General features: G+C 54.6%; 10 protein-coding genes across 10 annotated transcripts; 1 reads left to right on the plus strand and 9 right to left on the minus strand.

Annotated features, from left to right (window-relative positions):
* Nucleotides 1-1,795: 1,795 nt before the first annotated feature.
* W97_08324 (uncharacterized protein) lies at nt 1,796-2,275 on the minus strand (the record flags this gene model as incomplete). Its single annotated transcript, XM_007786265.1, has 1 exon — nt 1,796-2,275. One exon carries the CDS (start codon nt 2,273-2,275, stop codon nt 1,796-1,798), a length of 480 nt encoding a protein of 159 aa, XP_007784455.1.
* A 232-nt stretch (nt 2,276-2,507) lies between these two features.
* W97_08325 (uncharacterized protein) lies at nt 2,508-5,647 on the plus strand (the record flags this gene model as incomplete). Its single annotated transcript, XM_007786266.1, has 3 exons — nt 2,508-4,763; nt 4,825-4,834; nt 4,887-5,647. The coding sequence occupies 3 exons, from the start codon at nt 2,508-2,510 to the stop codon at nt 5,645-5,647; spliced, it is 3,027 nt and encodes a 1,008-aa protein (XP_007784456.1).
* A 231-nt stretch (nt 5,648-5,878) lies between these two features.
* W97_08326 (uncharacterized protein) lies at nt 5,879-6,619 on the minus strand (the record flags this gene model as incomplete). The annotated part of the gene is made up of 3 exons (XM_007786267.1): nt 5,879-6,071; nt 6,174-6,422; nt 6,564-6,619. 3 exons carry the CDS (start codon nt 6,617-6,619, stop codon nt 5,879-5,881), a joined length of 498 nt encoding a protein of 165 aa, XP_007784457.1.
* A 576-nt stretch (nt 6,620-7,195) lies between these two features.
* Nucleotides 7,196-8,353, minus strand: W97_08327 (uncharacterized protein; the record flags this gene model as incomplete). Its single annotated transcript, XM_007786268.1, has 1 exon — nt 7,196-8,353. The coding sequence occupies one exon, from the start codon at nt 8,351-8,353 to the stop codon at nt 7,196-7,198; it is 1,158 nt and encodes a 385-aa protein (XP_007784458.1).
* Nucleotides 8,354-9,220: 867 nt separating this feature from the next.
* On the minus strand, nt 9,221-10,749 carry W97_08328 (CMGC/CDK/CDK8 protein kinase; the record flags this gene model as incomplete). Its single annotated transcript, XM_007786269.1, has 2 exons — nt 9,221-10,307; nt 10,610-10,749. 2 exons carry the CDS (start codon nt 10,747-10,749, stop codon nt 9,221-9,223), a joined length of 1,227 nt encoding a protein of 408 aa, XP_007784459.1.
* Nucleotides 10,750-11,676: 927 nt separating this feature from the next.
* W97_08329 (uncharacterized protein) lies at nt 11,677-13,115 on the minus strand (the record flags this gene model as incomplete). Its single annotated transcript, XM_007786270.1, has 4 exons — nt 11,677-12,095; nt 12,155-12,307; nt 12,370-12,797; nt 12,901-13,115. The coding sequence occupies 4 exons, from the start codon at nt 13,113-13,115 to the stop codon at nt 11,677-11,679; spliced, it is 1,215 nt and encodes a 404-aa protein (XP_007784460.1).
* Nucleotides 13,116-13,679: 564 nt separating this feature from the next.
* On the minus strand, nt 13,680-14,995 carry W97_08330 (alcohol dehydrogenase; the record flags this gene model as incomplete). The annotated part of the gene is made up of 4 exons (XM_007786271.1): nt 13,680-13,856; nt 13,908-13,949; nt 13,996-14,828; nt 14,890-14,995. 4 exons carry the CDS (start codon nt 14,993-14,995, stop codon nt 13,680-13,682), a joined length of 1,158 nt encoding a protein of 385 aa, XP_007784461.1.
* A 1,224-nt stretch (nt 14,996-16,219) lies between these two features.
* Nucleotides 16,220-17,618, minus strand: W97_08331 (NADH oxidase; the record flags this gene model as incomplete). The annotated part of the gene is made up of 2 exons (XM_007786272.1): nt 16,220-17,110; nt 17,163-17,618. The coding sequence occupies 2 exons, from the start codon at nt 17,616-17,618 to the stop codon at nt 16,220-16,222; spliced, it is 1,347 nt and encodes a 448-aa protein (XP_007784462.1).
* Nucleotides 17,619-19,519: 1,901 nt separating this feature from the next.
* W97_08332 (uncharacterized protein) lies at nt 19,520-20,686 on the minus strand (the record flags this gene model as incomplete). The annotated part of the gene is made up of 1 exon (XM_007786273.1): nt 19,520-20,686. The coding sequence occupies one exon, from the start codon at nt 20,684-20,686 to the stop codon at nt 19,520-19,522; it is 1,167 nt and encodes a 388-aa protein (XP_007784463.1).
* Nucleotides 20,687-21,591: 905 nt separating this feature from the next.
* Nucleotides 21,592-22,794, minus strand: W97_08333 (uncharacterized protein; the record flags this gene model as incomplete). Its single annotated transcript, XM_007786274.1, has 2 exons — nt 21,592-22,490; nt 22,635-22,794. 2 exons carry the CDS (start codon nt 22,792-22,794, stop codon nt 21,592-21,594), a joined length of 1,059 nt encoding a protein of 352 aa, XP_007784464.1.
* Nucleotides 22,795-23,014: the final 220 nt, after the last annotated feature.

Below are 23,014 nucleotides of genomic sequence, written 5' to 3' on the forward strand. Positions count from 1 at the left end.
GTATACCTTTCAGCAATTCTAGTTTCCTCCGGCGTTGCTTCCACGAAGAACGCTGGAAGGCCAGAATTAGCCCTAGAGACGCCGTTTAATGCGGACTTCTGAGAGGTTTGGGGTGGAACTACAGTACGATGTTAGCGGAGCGTGCCGGTCAAGTAGTATGCAGAGACTTGCGCTTCATGCTGACGGTTCTGGAACCGCATCTACTGTTGATGATCAGGCGTTGCTCGCTGGTAACCGGATCGAGTACGAGGGATGCAAGCGCGTTCATCAGGGGGAAATCACGGATTACCACGTCGTTCACGTGCCTGCAGATATTAGCTGAGCATTGAAGTTTAGTCATACACAGCCGAGGCAGGCAGAGACTGCTGCCGACTTACTTGCGCAGCACAACCATTTCGTCAGCTCGCGGGCCTTGCAGGTAACAGAGAAACAGCTGCCTCTGTAGAGATCGCACCGAATCGACGAACTCGCTCGCCGCTAGTCATGGGTTTCAGGATCAACTGTCCTTACATGTCTGGGTGATTGAGACGTACCTTCGCTTGTGTTGAAATGCAGCTCGACATCTGCTTCACTGAGAGGGTGTTGTTCACCCGTGTCATACTCCGCAGAGCACGTTATTGAACTTAGGATAGCGACTCGCGAGCCAGAAGCTCTTTCAATAATAGTAGTATGCTCAACTGCGAAGCAACGTGAGTTAAGAGAGTCAAAAATGTTGGGAGCACCTTACAGTAAACGAATAGCCGTATGAGGTTGTCTCCATCGTCGATCTCGGTTTGCTCCTCCCTATGAAGCACTAGCTCCGCATGACGGCAAGGAAGCAGCTGATGTATACTTTGTGGCTCCGGAGAGGTCGAGATATTCATATTGTTATAGTGCAACAACTGGAGACTCTCAACTTCATCGATGGTAAAACGATGCGCGCTTGTGACCACGGAGAATGACGCAATATCGCGCCGGAAGACAGTGGCCTCACTTAAAAGCTGTGTCAGTGACATCTTGATGCGTGTCTAGCCGCAACATGCTTCAACGCACCTCTTCGTCCGTAGGGTTGAGAGCGCGCTCAGACCGCCCTCTTGCGTGGAATGATACATAAGCATAGAGCTCTTTCCATGATTTAGTGCCCGTAAGCCTTGGGTCAATGAAAGCTGAGTGACCTGATGGTCAAGTTCCGCGAGCCCTCAAGGAAGGGTTAGCAAAGTTCAAAAGACCTATACTTCTCGCCGGAGAACTGACCTAAGGGAGCCACGCCACTTAATATCAACGGCTTCGCAGCGTTGTACCTCGGTGAGAATGCGTAGATTTGCCATGCTGGTTGGTCGCCTGCCAAACGAACAATGAGGCTGAAAGGCAATACTGCACTTTATTAGACCTTATTGAAGTAAGCTCCCTAAGTGCATCGGAGTCCTTACAAGAGAAGTCAAGGTCGTGGCGGGATCCGCAAACACACTGGAATATTTTGCACCTATCATCCTGCAACCATTCGGAGTGGAACGAAGCCTTGGAGCAACGGACGGCGGATTGGTGTCCAGCCGGTAACTCACGGACGGCAAATGTCAATAACGGCTCCGTCGACTGTAATAGACCTTCTCGAGAGGGCGTTTCAGGTCGAAGGTCTGTGCTGCTAGTGGCAACATTTTGACGACTGCTTAGATTTTGGTTTTCGAGGAAATGTTGATGCATCTGTTCGATCATGCCATGGACAACAGCTAGCTGGTCTTTTACCCTGTCTGTCTGGGTACTGCAGGGCTCAGAACGAATCTCGTGGTAGCGAGCATATGGATTAGCGCAAGATTACTTACCTGTTCCTCGCAGCAACTGCCAGATTCAGAGCGTTCAGATGAATTGCGAGGCTCTGCTTCAACTTGTCTAGGTTACCGCCTTCTGTTGTCCACTTGATCTTCTTCCAGTTCTCCTTGAACCGCCATCTTCTCCGGTCGGTGTCTTTCGGCTGAACAACATCCGGGTCCAGCTCTGTATAAGTCTCCACAACTTTCTCGAGATGGTCGAGCGTCCCGCGACAATTGGCTACCATACGGCCAAGTACACCATCGGGCGGGGCCACCGTGCTTGAAGCCGTGCCATCATGGTTTATACCAGAGGTGGTTTCGTCTTGGTCAGCGAGATAGTTCAACGCGTCGTGCAGTGAATACAACTGATTTTGAACTTCGTGGAACTCGGCGGGCGCAGAGTTTCGGCCTGAGGTGAATGTTTGGCCTAAGCGGTAAGCCAAGCGAGACAGCAGCAGGATATCGCCAATAGATACAGAGAACGCCATTGTCCTTGTGTTCTGGTTTTGAGTTCCTGTTCAGGTGTGAAGAGGTGGTAGACTCATGCAAGGCTTACAGGATGGCCTTGGTAAACCGGCTGTGCAGCTGCATCCTGCAAGCCATCAGGCGTCAGGCAACAGATTCACGAGGCTGAGATGGCAGCTGAACAATCAGCTCAGCATATGAACGTCGCTTTTGCACCGCAGAAGTTGGCCTCCTCCGAGTTTTCAAGTGCACATCATGGCCTACCACAGTTATACACCCAGGGACCATGTTGGAATCCAGAGACTTCCCTCAGGCATCTTCATCAATGCCCATCAGTTCGATCCACCTCCAGACATCGGGAATGCTCAGCATCCGACCGTCAATTATGTCCAGCCTCCGCTGGCAGAGTTCCGCATTGCGCCGCACAGAGTTACGGCTGAGGATAGAGAGCTTTACCTCCCGCTGCTGGAGGTCGCTGTAGATGTGGAGGTGGATGCAACGATTGCCAGGACAAAATTGATGCAGACTTTTACGAACAATGCCACCCATCCTATCAAAGAAGCCAAATACTGCTTCCCATTGTACGATGGCTCTGCAGTCATTTCGTTCTCCTGTCGCATCGGCAATGAGAGGTTATTGAAGGGTGTGGTAAAGGCGAAAGAAGAGGCAAAATCCGACTACCAGGGAGCTATCGTCCGTCAACGTGTCGCGGCACTTCTAGAAGAGCATACGCCGGAAGTCTTCGAAACCAGCCTCGGGAACATCCCGGCTCAAACAACCGTCAGAGTGGAAGTCTGTTACATCACTGAGTTGAAAGCCGACCTTTCTAGCGAAGGACTTCTGGTCACAGTGCCCACCTCAGTGGCGCCCCGTTACGGCATGCCCCCAGCCGGTTGTACTTCAACCGGCAGCTCGACAGTAATTCCAGCGGAGGAGAGTCTAGAGATACAGGTAGCAGTCAGTTCCCCGGTGCCAATACGCAAGCTCGAGTGCCGAACCCATCCTGTGTCAGTAGAGCTCGGGTCTCAAGGCCATCCAACCCCGGTAAAGAGTTTCAAGGCTTTGTCAACACCTGGATTTGATCCCAAGAAGGCTCGAGCGAGCCTGTCTAGCCGCACAGCATCTCTTGGCAGAGACTTCGTGCTGCTCATAGTGACAGCGGGAGCGGACTGGATGGCTTCACGCGCTCTCCTTGAGCCGCATCCGGTTCGACCTGATCACTCGGCGATGATGGTCTCCATCACGCCCCGTGATTTCTTCCAACCGAACGTAACGACACAGTGTTCCCCCACCGAGATCATATTCGTGGCGGATCGCTCGGGTTCCATGGAAGACAAGATTGGGGCTTTAAAGACTGCGATGCGGGTACTCTTGAGAAGCCTTCCGGAAAGCAGCAGGTTCAACATCTGTTCTTTTGGATCGGCACATTCACTGCTATGGCCGAAGTCAATGCCATATAACCAAGAGAATGTCGATGCAGCCTCCAATTATGTCTCGAGTTCGTTTTGTGCCGACATGGGAGGCACAGAGCTCCTGTCAGCTCTCAAGAGCGCCGTGGAACAGCGGAACGAAGATAACATAAACACGGAGGTAATCGTTATCACCGACGGAGAGGTGTGGCAACCTGAACAGGTCATAGAATTCGTGCGGTTGGCCAGAACGAAGGCAGAAGAAAGAGTTCGATTCTTTGCCCTAGGAATCGGTGATGCAGTATCACATCAGCTCATTGAAGGCATTGGTCGACAAGGCGGCGGCCTAGCCGAGGTTGTCGCTATAGATGCACCAGGAAGATGGGAATCAAGAGTGATCGGTATGTTGAAAGCTGCCTTGACTCCAGACCGTTGGAAAGTTGAGATTGGCTTGGAAGGCGTATCGCAAGGTCCGATTCATGACGAACACGACATCGATGCACGGAACGACAATCTGCCTACCTGTATCCAGGCTCCATACCGAATTCCCTTATTGCATGCTTTCACGCGCTTGTTGGTGTACTTTTTCCTCAGCAAAGCCTGTGACCCGAGGGCAGTGAAAGTACGAGCGACATCGTCGACCGGGGTCGAAGTTTCCGTCAGTCTAATCATTGAAAGGACTGAGTCGAAGCATCCTTTGATCCATCACCTAGCCGCCAATGCCCTTATGAACGATCTCGAAGCCGGGGAAAGCTGGTTGCACAACAAGATGCCGGTGATGGATAGCGATGGGCTCCCAATGAAACTCAACGAGGCTGTTCGGAGAGCGGCACAGCGCCTAGGAACGGAATGGTCGATTTCTTCCAAGTGGACCAGTTTTGTCGCAGTGGACGATACTAACAAGGTGCAAAACTTCACACGCTTATACCATGCCGAACAGTCAGATTTGTCTGACTTAACGAGGCCAAGACTCGGTGACCTGGCACCGAGCGGCGAGAAGCGCCTACGACACGTGACACGCGGGCTCATTGCATCCACAGGCCCGTCCTACCCTCAGCTGCTTTGTTTTGGGGAGAGCAATCCACCACCCGCATTTGCAAATGTAAGCATCCACTCTATACTATCTGTTCCTAAAGACTGGTACACTGACCAACGCCATTAAGGCTCGATCCGGTAGGTCCCCTAGGCTCCGAGTCGTTAGGGACGATTGCTTATAAACACGCAGCCGAAGCTGATTCGAGAGACGCAGTACCTACCCTCCAGCCTAGAACTGCTTGGCCGCCGACAGTGTGTAGATCTTTCTCAAGGGAGAAGAAGGAGGCGGCGCAGGAGGAGGCGCAGGAGGAGGATGAGGGGAAGGAGGAGGAAGGTGAGGCGAGGGGGGAGGAAGAGGAAGGAGCGTACGTTAGAAGCCCTCCGGAATCCAGATTTTTCGGAAGTGGGTACTTTGTTGCCCTGGGCGGACCTGCAAAGGACGACTCCGCATCTGATGACCGCATCGAGTACGACTGCAACATGGATTGGGAGGCTCGAGACGAAGGTTCAGACTATGATTTCGCAATGGACAAAAGTGGCACGCTCTCCATACTATCCGACCCGTCTAGCACGCTCCTCGAAGATTTGCTCAGCTCCCAACGGATCTCTGGTGAACTCACTACCACTTCTCAACAGTGGCAGAGCCTACAAAGTTGCTTCAACGAGCGTGTATTGGAGAAGTTACGCGAGTTTATCCGGACCGATGCGAGACTCTCAAGCAAGTCCCTTGGATCTCCCTTAGACTCGCTGCCGGACCCACTGCTACCGCTTCTTCGAACCATCATAGCACTTGTGTACATCCAGGAAAGTTGCGCAGCTGATGAACAGATGTGGACGTTCGTTGTTCAGAAGGCATGGAAGTGGGTGGAAGAGAACATTGATGATGAGGAAGTAAGGAAGGAACTCTACGCAATTGCGTCGAGGGAACAACGGAGCACCAATGCGGCGTAGGGGGCGTAGCCGGTTTCCGCCGTCTTGGTTTCTGGCTTCCGATTGTACTTTCTTTGCACAACGTTTAATCAGGCAGATTCCTTGCAGTGAGTATTGCTGCACGCTGATATACTAAGTCATAGGCTAGCCACAACCGCTGGAATTTGTGTTCTGCGTAGGGGAAAGTAGCACGAAGTCGTTGACTCTTTACTGAATAGTTTAGTCCAGTACACCAAGTGAGCCTGTTCTTTCTTACAGCTCATCCCTCTTCCTCTTCAACCCCGCCTCTCTCCTCCGCAGCCTCACCGCCAACACGCTATGCGACTCCACCAAACTCTCAGACGACCCGCCAGCCTCCACAACCTCAGCATACTGCCCCAGCAGCACAGGCTCCCCGGCCGCAACACTATCGCCATAGTTCTGCGCCGTAGCATTCCAGTACACGCTCGTCGTGTTAGCCGCGCTCATCAAGATCGCCTTGATGATCGCATTCGCAACTCTATTCGGCATCCTATTGGTCCACAGTTCATACACATCCCACGACGACTATGCCTCTTCGCTGCGCGGGCCCCCCTCATCGACGAAGATGTCGGCGAGAGTGGCGCTGATTGTCCTGGCCTCTGGACCCAGGTTGAGGAGCCCAACGAAGAGGTCACCCCCGCTAAGGGAACCAGACCATATCTGGATCTCGGCCGTGGGTCCATCGCCTTGTGCAGCAGTCGCATTCCCCGAAACGTCAGCGGATGGGAGGTAATACCGCCAGCGGCGGACAGCGGAGCTGCCAAGCGGGTTCTGGCTGATAGCTAGCACAGCGGGGTTAAGGAGGATGAAGAGCGTTGGGGCGTCTATGTTTTACTTGTTGAGTACTAGACTTTGGGTTCCCCTTTCTTAATTGCAGGCGAAATCCCAACATGTGGACCGCGCTTCTCTGACATACCATTCCTCAAAGCGTCTCTCCCCTAGAAGCCGGTCGACAACTTCGAGAATCATCATGTGATCGAGACACCGTCTACGTGGTTCATCGTATCTCATTTGACCCGATTATGATTCCGGTATGATGGCCACAAACGAAGTGCGTACAAAGTGTCTCAGAATCGTCGGATATCTCTACGTCTGAATATCTTTGCCTCGTCCTGTTCCATACGCCTCGAAGTACAGGACCTTAGAAAGCAAGCTTCCTTCCCGGCATCAAGCGCCCGTCCTTCTACGCGGTAATGTCCGCCGGCTGCACGATCCAAGGCTTGCCACCCATCTTGTTCAGCTTGCAAGAAGTTTTGCTTTCAGCTGATTACTTTGTGTGCTCGAGACGTTGTTTACTGGAATCGGGCAAGGGTTTGAGACCGTGCGGACGGAAAGCCCTGGCTTACTGGTACGTCGGCTAGCTTCCGATCCTTATGCAACATCTACAACGAAGCGATGAATCTGAGCCAAGAGCTTCTAGATAACAAGCGACGGCCAAACTATCGAGACCTGTGGTATACCCTGGGAGGGGTTGAACATGACGCTTGCGATATATTCTATACATCTCGACTCAACATGTGCTTGAACTTTTCAATCTGGAAGCATCTGTTAGCTCTCATCCGACATGCTCACATCCACGGACCGCAAACCTACCTTCGTACTTAAATACTTATCCACCTCCTCACTATTGACCCCCCTCTTCCCCTGCCACGCCAACGGCACCATCGGCACCCTCTCTCTAACCACAACCTCCCGATTCGGCCCCTCAACCGCGCGCACCTTATCCGGATTATTCGTCAACAGCCTAATGCCCCTCTGCCCTCCCATCCCCAAATCGACAAGTATACTCGTCGCCAGCCCATAGCTCCTCGCGTCCGCGGGATGCCGCAGCAGCAAATTAGCCTCGTAGGTGTCATTCCCGAGATCCTGGAGATTGTACGCTTTGAGTTTTTCTGCGAGCCCGATCCCGCGCCCTTCTTGGCGGAGGTAGACGATTACGCCGCCGCCGCTTACTTGCATGAGCCGCGCGGCTTCGTCGAGCTGCTCGCCGCAGTCGCAGCGCGCGGACCAGACCGTCTCGCCGGTATAGCATTCCGAGTGGATGCGCACGAGGGGCGGTTGTGGCTCGTCTGAGTCTGTGGCCTCTTCGACGCCTTCCATGCTGGGGTTTGAGGAGCTTGGGGGCTCGGCGGTCTGTCTCGGCGCTGAGGTCGGGCCGCTGCCTTCTTCCCGCCGGAGCTGCTCTAGTCGTGAGCTCGTCCGCCCGGGATGTAGCCGTCCGACGTACGCGCCCCGGATCATGCGATCTCTTTCGCTTTCTCCTGGCCGCGGCGCGTCTAGGCTGCGGCTCCGGATGTTGGACCCGAAGACGATTGCCAGATGCTCTTTATTGTCCACGTCGTTTGTGTAGAGGTGCAGAAACATTTCCTGGCCCGTCGTGGTGGGGATGCGCGCGCGGACCACGCATTCGACAACGGGGAGTGACTCAACAAGCGCGGCCTGCGAAGGAGTAGAGACGCCAGAATCGTAGACGGGAAGTGAGTGCAGTCGGAGCTGGTCATCCTGGCCTCGCGAGGGGGTGTTGGGAGGGGTGATTGCTGGCGTTATGAGCGGCGGTAACGGCTTTCGCGATCGGATGGGTTGAGGCTGTGCGTGGTCATGCATGCGATTCAGGTTCAGCTCGGAGGGTATGCGCATTGGCGTCTGAATCTCAGGCGTGAAGATTGGTGGTAAGGCGGGCGAGGCGTGGGCTGGGAGGTCGGGCATTGCGGAATTGCGGTCTGGTTGGGAATGTATATACAGCTCGGCGGAGAGTACGGCGGTGGGTAGTGGTGCTGGTAGTAAGGATAGGCAGCACGAAAGGTTCGGGTAACTAACTGTTGCTAATCACACATGTTGCAAGGCGGATGATGTCGCCAGAAGTCGCGGAAGCCGAGGAAGTGCCCCTCCCCACTGGCAAGCGAAGTCGGCGGAGACATCGGCGGAAGCGGGCGATGACCAAGCGGGAAGTAATCCGGCATCACCGTCGCCGAACGGGTTGAACGGACCTTGCACCATGCTAGGCAATCCAAGTACCGTAAGCCAGGCCGTCGTGTTGTGATGTTAAACTCCGACTTCGTCGTTTGATGCTGTAGACCTTCATCATGCGCCGCACAGCCGGCATCGAGAGTTGTCAGGCCTCAGACAGGAACCACGTATTTCGGAAGAAGCTGGTGGTAGACAGAAGTTGACAAGCTGCACGTTGAAGCTGTAGTTGTCAGATGCCACTTCTCAACCATGCTACAATGGACTCGTGCCGGGCCTCGTCCGCCCGCTTTAGTTCCCGTCCTTCTCGTTGTAGTGACCTGATATCACGGTCCACACTTTTCCAAACCTCCGTGCGAGAGAAGGTCGCCCCTCAGGGCGTCGCTCTGCTACCTTCCTTTCTCTGCATGATCCATCCACTGCCACATTCTGAAGCGCCAACCCCTTACAACTCTAGGAAGACCCTCAAATCCTCACCACGGCCCCGATCAAAGCCCGCCCCACAGATCCCTTTGGCATCTACCGTGTCAGCAAATTGAGACCGCAGCCTCTCAACTTAGAAATGCTCCCTAGAATATGTTGTTCATTCCGCCCCAACCGACACAGAACTCACCCCTCCTTCAACCTCTTAGTCGGCCTCAAGCTGTCATCCGGCAAACCACTCCTCTTCGTCCCCGGCAGACTTCCCGTCCGGATATCATTATCCTCCTGGCTGACCCTCCTGCTCGGATACTTCGTCGTTATGCCCTCAAAGCAATTCATGCTCGGCTTCTCGCCCGTGGTGAAGTACTTGTGCTGCAGCGCCTGCTCCGCCGTGATGCGCTGCTGGGGATCGTACGTCAGCAGCGCCTTGAGCAGATCCAGCCCCTCTGGGCCAGGATTCTCTGCGGCCTTCTTCTCGCCCGTCGGACTCTTCTCCACCGGTGGATAGCCATTCTGTTTCAGAACCCCGTTGTACCAGTTCTCGAGGCCGATAGGTCGATGCACGCGGCTGTTGCCGCCAGCAGACAACGTAGACAGCTGGCTGTACTCCGGCATCGAGCTCAACAGGGGCCACTGCTTCACGTTCGGCACACCCAGTACCTCCGCAATCTTGAGCATCTGGTTCCGTTGGAAGGGCACCTGTTTCTTCGCGTCCATCTTCGCCTCCTCGCCCTTGAAGATCGGCCGCAGAGAGAGCAGTTCCGCGAAGATGCACCCAACGGCCCACATGTCGATCGCGGGCGTGTAGTGTCGGCTGCCGAGCAGCAGCTCGGGCGCGCGGTACCAGATCGTGACGACGACTTTGTCGCCCATGTAGAGGCTTTGCAGAGGCTTGAAGAAGAGGCGGGCGAGGCCCAGGTCGCCAATCTTGACGGAGCCGGCGGAGGTCACCATGATGTTGGCGGGCTTCAGGTCGCGGTGCATGACCCAGTTTCTGTGCAGGTACAGGAGGCCGTTTAGCAGCTGCCACAGGATAGACCGGATGGTCGGCGCGGGGATGCAGTGCCGTTGTGGGGTGGTGTGGTGGTGGATTATCTGGAGGAGGTCGTGCTCGGCGTACTCGAATACGATGAAGATGCATTTGTCTTCAAGGATGATCTCGCGCGTCGAGACTACGTTTAGATGGGAGAGCTCGGTACAGAGGGCCATCTCGCGAATGGCGGACTGGGATAAGCCGGTGTACTGGGGCTCGCCCTCTTTGTCGGGCTTGAATCTGCATGCATGTGAGAAATGTGCTCCCCGGGAAATGGTCGCAGCGAACGTGACCATAGAGGTCAAGGCGGCCGCCAAAGGCACAGAGCTGCTGCGTCATCAAAGTCTGACGGGGTTATCGAAAGACTCAGGCAGCACGGCTCTTGGAGGAATTTGATATGTGACAGTAGCCGCGTGCTCCACATTAGTAGCCGGCAATTAAAGAGCTTCTCTGCATCATTTTACTGATATCACCAAAGGCTGCTGGTAGAGGCTGCTTTATCGCTCGGGCTCCTCATATTCTCAATAGAGAGAACCACCTACTTCTTGATAGCAAACTCCCCCACAATACCGTTCTTGCCCTGGGCCTTGTAGACCCGACCATACGTGCCGCTGCTAATGAACCCTATGATCTTGTAGCGCTCCATAACGCGCCTCTTACTCGTGTACCCGCCTGCCGGCATCTTGGCGGAGTCTGATGGGTCTGGTACAACACCGAAGTATTAGATGGTGCGAGGGTTGAATTGGATCCTCGTAAGACACACTCATTCGAACTGAGGCACAGTAGGATGAGAACTACAAGCGGGAGACTAAGAGATTATTGTAAAAAGGCTTCTAGGCCTTGTAGCAGGCAACGTTGGTGGATGCTTCTCTCGGATGAGAATGACGGGACTGGAAGCCGCCAAACACGTTTTGACAGGCAAGGCAACTACGGACTCAGAGAAGGACGTGCGCGCCTTAAACGGAGCAAGGAACAGCGCCTCACGGCTTCGCCAAAAGTAAAACCCGAAGCAGATTGATATACCAGACTGTATATACCATTAAGCACCCTCTCAACGATTGTCTTCAACCTCGCCGTGGCAGCCGCCGAAGGCGGTCCCCCGGGTTTACCACCCGTCGTTGCAGACGCAGGGTTCGTCATCTCGCTCTGATTTATCCGGCACGATCCGCCCGCAGGCGAGCTGTTCTCTACGCGTAATCCGTCACGCGGAGCATCATCTTACATACATGCGTTGGGCCGGAGGGTGGATTTTAGCGGCGGACGTCGTGTCGGGCGGAGGGACGTCCGTGGTCTCACTGAGGGGAGGCGGTGAATCACGGTAAGGCTTTTTCGGCTGCTACGAGGACACTTGGTATATACAAGCTCAAAAGCACACCGTGGCAGCCGTGTAGAATGTGGACAAGCTGTCAGGTTCCCCAGCTTTGCCCAAATGAGATGGAACTCGACAATCACGTGATACCACACAAGAGCTATATTATCCCGCGATCAGGCGGATGGGGTAACCAGAGTGTCCATGCTTCTCCATGTCACCAGGGCATCCGAAAAATGGACTCAAATCCAAACTCGCTCCAGTTTGAAGCAATGCAAATATGCGCCGACTGCCAATGGCCTATGGCTCACCGGGCCAGATTTCATCCGCAATCTGCCTCACCAACTGCAGCTTCTTCGCCATATCATCATGTCCAACGAGATTGCCCACCGCATGGCTCGCAAAGCCACACTGTGGACTTACGCCGAGTCTCTTCAGCGCCTCCTCCTTACTGCCAACCTCTCCCTGTCCGACGATCTCCGCGGCTTGGTACACTCGATTCTTCATCTCGTCCTTATTCTCCATCTCGGGGAACTTGGATGTGATGACGCCGAGGATGACGTTCTTGTTCTTCGGCAGCTCCTTGAGCGGCTCGAAGCCGCCGGCCCGCGGCGTGTCGTACTCGAGGTAGTATGTGTTCACGTTGAGGTGTTGGAAGAGCTTTACGGCTATGCGGTCGTAGCCGCCTTCGGAAAAGTGGCGGGAGCCAACGAAGTTGCCTAGATCTATCAGTTAGCATTGCTTATGGTACCCCTATTACCTCTGAGCGCCGACTGACCTCTGCAAAGATGCACACCGACGTGCATATCTTCCGGCATCTTGGAAACGCAGTCGTTGTACAGGTCGATGTATGCGTCCAGTAGCTCGTCGGGCGTGTATATGTTGTCCTTGTCCTCTCTCCAACCGTCCAGCATCTTTTCGGAGCAAAAGTCTGTACAATGGCAATATTAGGGACTGTGACAGTTGTACGCACAGCTAGGGGTATGAACGTACATGCTAGGTTTGGATCATCAATCTGGATATTCCTGCATCCAGCCTTGTATAGGATATCGAACTCGACTTGATACGCCCGCGCAACATCCTTGAAGTACTCCGCATCGCTGCTGTAAACGTCTTTCGGATACGCCTTTCCCTGTTTATACCGGAAGTGATACCAATTTGGGGCGGCGATTGTCATCTTAATTTCTCCCCACCGCTCCTCCGGCACCAGCGTCTTTAGGTACTCAAACTGGCCAACGTAGGTAGACTCTCCAGCGTGCTTGATCTTGCCGGTGCAGATAACAGACTCGCCAGGTAGAACACCCGCTTCGGTAAAGGCGGCAATGTCGGGAGCGTACGAGCGGAAGATTTCAAGGGGCGGTTGGTAGATCTCTTCCATGCCGTCCAGGGCGGGCCAGAAGCTGCCCCAGAACATGTGTCTCCTAGAACGTCGAAGCAATCAGCTGTTGCTCTGGATAAAGGTTCACCAGTGCGCAATCGGGCTTGCAAGCCTCATCCATTACTCTAGAGAACAGCCAGACGTACCGATACTCGCCATCAGATACGGCACGGAAACCCCATTGGATCTGCTTCTCTACAATGTCCTCGATCGCGTCGTCTTCAATCTTGCGGAGTTCCTCTGCCGACTTCTTCTTCTCTTCTCCTTCCTCACCGCGCGCCGCGAGGAGATCTTTGGGCCGCAAGAGAGAACCTAGGTGCTCGGCGCGGAAGGGAGGGTTGCGGTGGAGTTTCGTCGACATATTGACAGGTAAATGGAGCGCCAATGGTTCAGGGGAGGGAGAGCTCAATGATAGCTTGTTATAGAAATGGTCGTTCGAGTAGAAGCCTCTACCTAGGTAACCTCAGCGAGTAGCCTCGCTCAATGTACCGCCGAGACGAGGCCATCAATCGCTTCGGCAATTGAAGGCCTTCAGCAACCGTAGATCATGCCCCTCCTTCAGTAGTGCTGCACCCCGCCATGAGAAGTGGGCCCTCTCGGCGGCGGCGAGAGGCATTGTGCATGATCGCAAGGCAGCTTGCCACCATATGTATAGAGGAAGGAGTGAAATTAGGACTCTGTGGTTGACGGCGGCAGGGTGGATAACTAAGGTGTTGAAGTCAGACGTGAGGATGTCCCGTCCCATCTCCACCTTGGCGAAATGTGCAGATCACGTGCAAGCTCACAGAACAACTAGCGGTACACTCAGCCAAATATTGTTACCCTCCACAGCAGCTGCGACGGTTGGCACACGTGAGAGATTTATCGAGATTCGAAACGTTAGATTGACTATTTGCATTTCCTGGAGGAGCTCAACAAAACCCCTCTAGCCCTGAAGCTTGTCTATGGGACCATTTGGATGGATCAACACCTTGGTATACCCATCTATCCGCTTGTCAAACTTCTCATACGCGTCCGACGCATCATCGATGTCGACTTCGTGCGATACGACAAACGATGGCTTCGCCCTTCCGGAGATGATCAGATCTCTCAGGTACCGGTTCTAACTAATAGTTAGCTTGTGATCGTTGTTGGGGACAGTAGGGGGAAATACATATTTCTTGACGTTACATTGGCCTGTACCCAGCGACAAGCCCTGCGAGGGTCAGCTTCCTGTCATGCTAAAGGGTGGATGGACTTACCTTTTCGAACAGCTTCCCAAAAGAAATCAAGATCTGGCCCTTTCCGCTCTGCTCGTCCGGCGCGCCGGGGTCTGAAGGCACGTAAAGGCCCGGGATACCCAGGCCTCCTGTTGGCCGCGTCACCATGATCAACTGATCCAGGACGATGTTCGGCTGCTCCTTATTCCCGCTCTTGTCGACCGCCTGATACCCAACAGCATCAACGGCTCGGTCCACCATACCTCCGTTCTTCTGAATGATCTGCTCGACCGGGTCGCTCTCGGTGAAGTTGATAGGCGTGCAGCCAATCTTCTCCGCCGCCTGCAGCCTCTCGGCCACCTGATCCACCACAAACACACGGCTCGCGCCCCTGATGACCGCCGAGTAGGCGGCCATCAATCCCACGGGCCCAGCACCGAAGATGGCTACACTCTCGCCCGGCTGGAAGCCAGACAGCACCAGCCCGTGCCAGCCCGTGGGGAAGATGTCCGCCAACAGCGAGAAATCCGCCTCATGCTCCGTTCCCTTCGGCAGCTTCAGTGCGTTGAAGTCTGCATATGGCACGCGCAGATACTGTGCTTGGCCACCCTTATACGGCCCCATGGCGACGTAGCCGTACGCGCCACCAGCGAAGCCCGGGTTGACGCCCGTGCAGAACGCCGTCTTGCCCTCCTCGCAGTTGCGGCACCGGCCGTCGGCCACGTTGAAGGGGAGCACGATGCGGTCGCCCTTTTCGAGGAGCGTCACGCCGGGGCCGACTTCGGTGATGATGCCCATATTCTCGTGACCGAAGATGAGGCCGGATTCGGCGGCGGTACGGCCTTGATACATGTGCAGATCGGAGCCGCAGATAGCTGGTGAGATGTTAGCTGTCCAGGCTTTTCCTTCCCGAAGGGAGGACAGGGTAGCTTGTACCGGCGGTAGTGACCTTGATGATGGCATCGTCGGGGTGTTCGATCTTCGGCTCCTCGACCTCCTTGACGGAGACCTTGAACGGTCCTTCATAGTGCACGGCCTTCATCTTCGTGGGTTTTGTTATTACGGGTATTGGAATGGATAGTCGGTTCGTGAGAGCGGTACTGGATTTACCCTGGGGGCTGGGAACGACGCGTCTTTATCTTCCGAACCCACCTCTTTCTGCGGGCTCCCGCCGCCATCGAGGGGTATTAGTTAGCATCTGCTACCCCGCAAGCAATCCTGATGAAGCTCTTGTCATTCCAAATGTCTTACAGAACGAAATGCGCGGATGACATGCATGACAGCTCTAGGAATTCTGTGGCTGCGGGGTGAAGCGGGGATGGCGGGGTGCGCATGTGGGGTTGAGATCGGTGGCCCCTGAGCCAGGGACGCCTTGCAGTACAAGATGACGAGCTTCCACAAAAATCATAGTTCTAGAACGTGGGTTGCTTTGTGATGTTAACAGTGGAGGTCGACTATCGAGCCGCGGGCAGATGTTGGCTTCCGATGGTTGCAGCTCATCGTGAGCCCGCCAGGCTGAGTTGCGTCTGGTTCGCGGCGCAGCATTCTGCAAGGCGATCGAGTTGCCCAATCCAGAAAGGAGCCAGTACGCGTAGAACGACGACCTACATGAAACCCAGGGCTGATGCCGCGGGTGTGCGACGAAGCGATTTTGCTCTTAGCCGTTCCTTTCGAGCGTCGAAGGGGCTATCCTGCTACGAGTTCTAGAACCTGGGCTGCTTGGTGATATTGACGGTGGAACGTCGAACTGCTGCTAAGACGGGTGCTCTGGTCTGCTGTTGGCCGCGCCATCTCCAGTCCGCGGTGTAGGCGTTCTATGGAGTGGACACTGTTGCCCGATCTAGCACAGGAGTGAGAAGTTCGCAGAACGTCAAGGTGAAGATTAGGGCCCTGACAGTGTTCTTGAACGTCCCTGTGGATGAGTCGAGTTTTTGGGACCTAAAGTGCTTTGCGGTATCAACGATGGGAGGTCGAACTGCTGCTGGGACGAGTGTCCTCTACGACTTCGATGCTAACAGCCAGATTGCACCGAAGAACTTTCTTGTTCACGGCGATGTTCCACGATGAAGATATTACTACCTATCATGGACAAGGACGGGAACCGCAGAACGTCGCCTGTGAGAGTTGATCAAGTGTGGCGTCACGCGGTATGGATGGCAGTCCAATACACTTCAGAAAAGCCGGGTATTTGTGTTGGGAATTGCTCTGGATATCATCTATTCTAAGATGTCTAGTCTAGTCTAGCCTTCCTTGCCGAAAGCAGTGCTCATGCAGATGCGGTACCATACGGCACAGGCGCAGCACTCATGATGTCCACATAGCCATAGTTCTGCATGGCTGAGTCCTTGCCCATCTTCTCGGCCCAAGCACCCATGTCCTTCATGAAAGCCTGCACGGCCTCACTCTGGCTCAGATCAATCGGCTCCTGGTCCTTGCCGACCTGCCGGATCTGCGTGCCAGCCGCAACGTTCGTCAGGCCGAAGTTGTCCTGGTCAATCTTCTGCTTGATCGCGCCCTTGACCTTCCCTTCAAGGATGTCCTTGCAGAGATGGAACTCCTGGGTTACCGGTCGTCCGAGACCAATGCCATCGACCACTTCAAGAGCTTTAACCATCGCGCCGACAGTCTTGAAACCGCCAGTGACGTACGTCTTCGTCTTCTTCAATGCAGGAGCGATCATGTCCGCGAACTCAAGGAAGAAAGCCTCCCGCTTCCTCGTCGAGTCGCGCTCGTGCTTGAAGGCAAGGTGCTCGTAGGTTCCTCCAGACAGCTCGACGAAGTCGAAGCGGTTCTCTTCGAGCAGGGCGCAGAGCTCACGTGCTTCATCCGGGTTGAAGCCCTTGTCCTGGAACTCGACAGAGTTGAGCTTAATGGAAACGATGAAGTCGGGCTGGACACGCTTGCGGATCTCGCGAGCGATGTCTAGGATAAGACGGGCTCGGTTCTGGAGGGAGCCGCCGTACTTGTCAGTCCGCTTGTTTGTTGTGGGAGAGAGAAACTGCGCGAGGAGGTAGCCGTGGGCACCGTGAAGTTCGATGCCATCGTAGCCGGCCTTCTCGAGGTATTCAGCTGCGTGCGCGAAACCGTCGATGATGCGCTCAATCTCTTCGTCAGTCGCGGCGTGCGGCTTTGCAAAATGCATGCCCATGATGTTGCCCTGGGTGCTGTTAGACCATTGTGTGGTGATGTGGAATAACATCCCAGCCTACCTCCAACTGAACATCACTGGCTGAGACCGGGTTCTTCTGTATCCGGTCCTCGACCTGCCGTCCGGGATGGCTGACCTGTCCAACGACCAAGCAGCCGTGCTTCTTCGACTCCGCTGCCAGCTCCTTGAAAGCCTCAAATCGCTCGCCCTCAAAGGGTGCTGTCCTCGGGATGATCGGGTTGCCAGCAGCCTCCAGCTGATCGGGCTCAATCATGATGTTGCCTGTTAGGATCACACCGAGTGCACCCTCACCCCATCTTCGGTAGACGTTGATGAGGTTCTTGGATGGTATGCCGCGCTTCTCGAAACTTTCTGGATCCCAAGACGAGATACGCTCGGTCATAGCAGCCTTGAGGAAGCGGTTGGGGGCGGTCTTTCCAGAAAACCCAAACTTCAGCGGCTGCCCAAGGGGCGCAGGGTCAATGTCCGCAGACTCATATCGTGCTGATGGTGCCATCGTGGGATTTGTGGACGTTGTGGGTGGATTGCTGGAGGGTTAAAGTGGTAGATGAGACGAGTTTGGGCTGTGACTGCTCTTGCGCAGGGTAATGTGTATATGTATGCTTCCATCGTCACTATTCCAGTCCTTTCGAAAGAAATCGGTGGAGCTTAACAAATCGCACGTCATCGATCATCTCTGTCAGCTTTCGAGGCATTTGCAGCGAAGCCAAGACGTCCCGGTCCTATCGGATTTAGCAGTTTCGAACTTTGACGTCGGCAGTGATCCCAGCAGCCGACGGCTGAATCAGCAACAACCTCGAGCCTCAGGAACAGCCGACGGCCGTTTCTCGGAGATCGGATCTCGGCCTCCACTCCCGCATTGCATGCGGCTCCAACATCGCATTTCTAAACAAGGTGAAATTGCTGTACAACAAAAAGAAAGGCCTCACAATGGTATGCTCTCATTAACTCGTGTGACTCCGGACGTGTAGAGACGGCTTCTGATAAGCGACACGTAGGTTCACGCAGAGGCCTCGACCTTTGAGACTGGACAGAGCAAAGCCGATGTCTACGCACAAGTCATAGAGCAAGCGCGTGCTCTTTGCGAAGGCCAAAGGAATTGGGTAAGTTGAGGGTCCAGGGCATCGTAAAGAAGCAACTTAGGCTTCCGTGTGTTATATCAGTTTTATTGACGAGGTCGTCAAGGTCTGGTGAGTAAAAAAGGATCACCAACAATGGTGAGGAACCCACAAGCTGAAGTCTGGAAGGTAGCAATCTCTCCAATGCGTCGTCACTATTGTATCACGCCCTTCGCTCCCTGCCGGCTCCGTCGTCCGCTGTGAACTGGTGTGGCTTCTACGTACTTGATCCCAAGACCGCAGGTCAGTTAACCCTGGGACCATTCCAAGGACATGTGGCGTGTCAGACAATAGCCTGGGGGAAGGGTGTTTGCGGAACTGCCGCCGCAAAGAAAGAGACACAGCTGGTGCCGGATGTCGAGGCGTTCCCTGGCCACATTGCGTGTGATTCTAGGAGCAAGAGTGAGATTGTAGTGCCTATCGTGCAGCAAGGAAAGGTAAGACAGCAAGAGGAAGCCATCTCATGTCTCTGCTCACACCTTCATCTCGGAATATCATTTTGAAACCTGCACACCAAGACCTAGCCTGTGGAATTACTGACGTTCAATTTGCACAGGCGGTTGCCATCCTCGACATTGACTGCGCCGAGCTTTCAGGCTTTGACTCTGAAGACCAGAAGGCCTTGGAGCAGCTTGCGCAGTTGCTTGCCGAAGCATGCGACTTTTGGTAGCTGCTCTAGTCAGTGCCACGATCTTCACCATTCCACACTCAGCACTGCGGAGCCTTCCCGCTTTTTGTCTGCTCACCTTGCTTGACGCACCTGTCGATTTCTTTACGTCCCAATATGGCCGAGGAATTTTCTTAATTGGCTTTCTCTCAAGGCAGTCATTGGTAGTAAGATTTATACAGTATATTGCAGTCAGGATGTGCTTAACCTACAAGCGGAACTATGTGTGATCCTTCATCAATTCTCTTCATAGCAGGCTTATGTCCGTTTATTGATTCTGTCGATCGCCGCAGAGCTTTCAAAAGTCCCTTCCATCGAACGCGTCATTACTCTTATAAACCAGGTAAAAACTCATAACTGTCTACCTTGTCTCCACAGTAATCATGAGTTCTCGTACACAGGTGTTATTCTGCCAGTCTCAGCCAATTTGGTTGTCGCTTAATCGCCCGCGGCTGATGCTTGAAGACTCTGGCTAGGTAAGTAGTAAACAGCCATGGGTAAGGTCTCTACAGACACAACTGGCATGTCAATTCTCGGCGAAGAGCTGTACTGAGAGTGTTATAAATTAAGCCGCTCTTAATTTCAGCCCGCGGGAAAATCTGCTCAAACCTCTCACACAAGCCCAGAACCGTCCTCAGCAATCCACCCCTCCGATTTGAGCACCGCCGTCAATGCATCCTTGATAGCCTTATGGCCCTCTGGCTTCGGATGAAAAGGCCTCTGCACCTCGCCCAGCTGACCAAGATCGCCGCACTTACGACAAAACTCCGGCCAACTCTCACTCATTAGCGGTGTCTGTTGGACAGCGCTCTGCTGCGCAAGCGGAATACAGCCTGTCCACTCTAAGCTCCACAACCAGCTATTCGCCGCCTGCGCCGCCAGCGTTCCCTCCTCCGTCGGCTCGCAGAATCTGTGCTTGGCGAATGCAGCATTGATGTCGATATAGCGAACCTTTGAATTATGGAGCACACGGTTAATGAGCTTGTCATACAGGAAGCGGCCAGCGTCGATCACGAGATTGATGTCCTTACGAAGCACTGTGCTGAGCTTCTGCTGCTTGCCGGGCCAGACACCAAAGCTCCAATCGTCGCACGCACGGTCGTCGTGATTGAAGAGGTCCGCGTAGCCGAGGACGTAGAGCCGGAAATTAGTATCGCGCTTGATACGCGACTCGTCGAGGACTGCGTTGATCGAATTCCGGATCCCCTTCACAAACGTCCACGAAGTGACCGCACAACGAGCCCGCTGCAGCGCCTTGAAGCACTCGCCACTCGGGTCCGGATATTCTGGCCCATAGTCCTTATCTCTTTTGGGCTGGTAGATGCAGTTCTCAATGATATCCGGGAACCCGCCGTTATTGCCACCGATCATGAGCGTCGCGAAGCGCGGAGTGACGCTTTGGTTCAGCCGTCTGACTTGGTCTGGTATCGCGTCGAAGAAAGCTCCATGGCAGGCCACGAAGTCTAGATCGGGCTTCTTGCCGTTCGCCCAGGATATGTTGCGGTCGTCTCGCAGCTGGACTGGGTATGCTTCGTTGACACGCCGGCAGCGGCATAGCTCTTCATTGTTGGGGGAGTCATATTCTAGGTCGGCGTTTGGGGGCCCGTAGTTCACTCCTGATGCCCAGGAGTCGCCGAAGGCGGCGTAACGGATATTTTCTGCGTCGCGGTGGTGCGCAAACGCTGCGTCCAACGGTGGCGCATTAAATCGCGGAAGAATTCCCAGTGCCGTGGTAAGCTGGAGCACGAGGCATGTCGACACCAGGAGCTTGCCAAGCATCTTCTGCTACTATGGTCTTGCAGGATCCATGCGAGATATCTTGCCGAATCCACCACGGCTGTACGAGAACTTTTGGGAAGGCAACGCGGCAAGTTGGTGCGTGGGAGTACGCAAAAGTTTACTCAGTCACGCAAAGACTACACAAGATGAGTCGGACGTTATGCTACACCACAAAAGAAGAAATTGGGCATGCTAGCGGAAAGTGTTCGTGATGTTGCTGCCTGGAGGATCAGTCCACAGGGTTGCGGAGCCGCGTACACCAACTGCGCCGCTGCGGCACAGAATCTTATCAAAGCCTTGCGGAAACGCGATCTCCTGCACAGTTTGCGGTGCGGTATTCAGGAAACTATCCGGCCAGAACCGGATGCTACAAGATGGGTTTCGGTTGGCACCTAGTGGTTTGTGCTCCATGCATTGCGGCGTCGCAGCCTGACAGCCAGGGGTCAAGGTTCGATACAGCATGTGAGAAGCTGCATAAGTATCACTGTATCGCTAACAGAAAACGGTAGATCGTACCAACTGGCCGCTAGGCGCCAGCGCCAGAGTTGTAATAGACTTTTGAAGAACACGGGATTGGACGTGAGAGGAGGCGATGGTGACCGGGAGAGCTTGAGGACATCGCTGAAGGAGTACAAGAGGTGATCTGAGGGATGAGGCTGACTGGTTGACTCCGATGGCTAGCTAAGAAGGTATGCCGCACCTGTAATCGCGCTGAGAACCTACGGCAGCCATTTCGACTTTTGCTTTTGGCAGATTTACGGAAAACGTTCGCTTCGTGTCTGCTATAGACAGCTTGTACCCACAACGCCGATAACTTACACACTGCATCCATTTATCCAAGCTGTCAAAACATCCACCGCATACACTGTACACATGACACAACCTCACCAGATCATGCGCTCCATTTAGAAAAACTGAGGCGCCGGCTTCGCACTCTCCGCCTGCCCCCTCCCCCTTCTCGGCCTGCTCTCCCGACTTACCCTCACCTTCCCCGCCGCATTCTGCGCCCCTCCCACCGCCCCGCCAACTAAACCCCTTGCAGCCCCAGTCGCCGCCCCCGTCGCCGCACCCACCGGCTTCGCCGCAGCCCCAGCATAGCTCTTCGCGCCCCCAACTGCCGTCCCCACATTCGGTGGCTTATACCCCCCCGTCCCAACGCCCGCCTCCTTCGCTCTCTCAGCAGGGCTCTTATACCCGCCGCCCGGCTTGAACTCCGCAGGCGTCCCCGCCGCGCTCTTCGAGTCGAACGGCTTGTACGACGTCGCGGGCTTGTAGGGCTCGTACTTGCGCTCTGCGGGCGGCTTTGGGGCACCTGGTGTTGGGGGTTTGTACTGCGCGGGCGTGCCGGCGGCAGACTTCGAATCGAAGCCTTTGTAGGACGTCGCTGGCTTGTAGGGCTCGTAGGCTTTTTTCTGCACTGCTGAGGACGCTGGCTTTGGCGCCCCTAGTGCGCCGCCCACGCTCGATGGGAGGGCTTTCGTGGCGGAGGATGCGGTGCCGGTGATAGCTTTTTGCGCGCCGCCTACGGTCGACGGAAGGGCTTTTGTAGCCGAGGTCGCGGTGTTGGTGATCGTCTTCTGCGCATTGCTCACCGGGGCGGGGAGAGATTTTTGGGCGGTTTTGGCGACGCCGGAAGCAGTGTTTGAGGCTCTGTTTGTGACGTTCGTCGCCGTGTGGGACACTTGCTTGGCCGTTTTCTGGACGGTGTCAATGACGGGTGGGCCGCCGGGGGCGGTGGCAGCTATTACTGTATTGCCGTACTGGTTTATCTTCTCGCCGTAGCTGCCGATAAAACCGGATACGCCTGTAGGACAGCTGTTAGCACAATGTGCGAGAACGGATGGCTCAGTGCCTGTAAACACTAAGCCTGGCTGGTAAAGAAACGGCAGCTGAGCTAGATAGAACAGACATCTAAAGGAAGAGGGATTGCAAAGGAGAGAAGCTTTACCATTGCCAACAGTCCTCCCACCCTGCTCCACCAGATTCCCAGCGCCAATTACTAAATCTCCAGCATAGCCACCCGCAGCCGTCACAGCGCCAGACACAACCGTCGAGACGCCGTTCTTGATGATAGGGCCGACAATGGGGAGGTCGAATACGCCGGCCATTGTGGATTGTATGTACCAGAAGGTTGCGCTGCCTTCTCAGCGTTAAAGAATAGGTTTCGTACTTTGTGAATCGTACGAGTTTTTCAGTATAAACAGCTCTTTAGACTGGAGTGGACGCGAATGAGAGCGCACGTGAGGTGATTGCAGCAAAGGTGGTTGAAGCATCTCGGAAACAGCTGAAGCGTTAACGATGTCATCCCGTCTCTGATCGGCGTTCGGC

Source organism: Coniosporium apollinis (assembly GCF_000281105.1).
Source record: "Coniosporium apollinis CBS 100218 chromosome Unknown supercont1.54, whole genome shotgun sequence".
Lineage (NCBI taxonomy): Eukaryota > Fungi > Ascomycota > Dothideomycetes > Coniosporium > Coniosporium apollinis.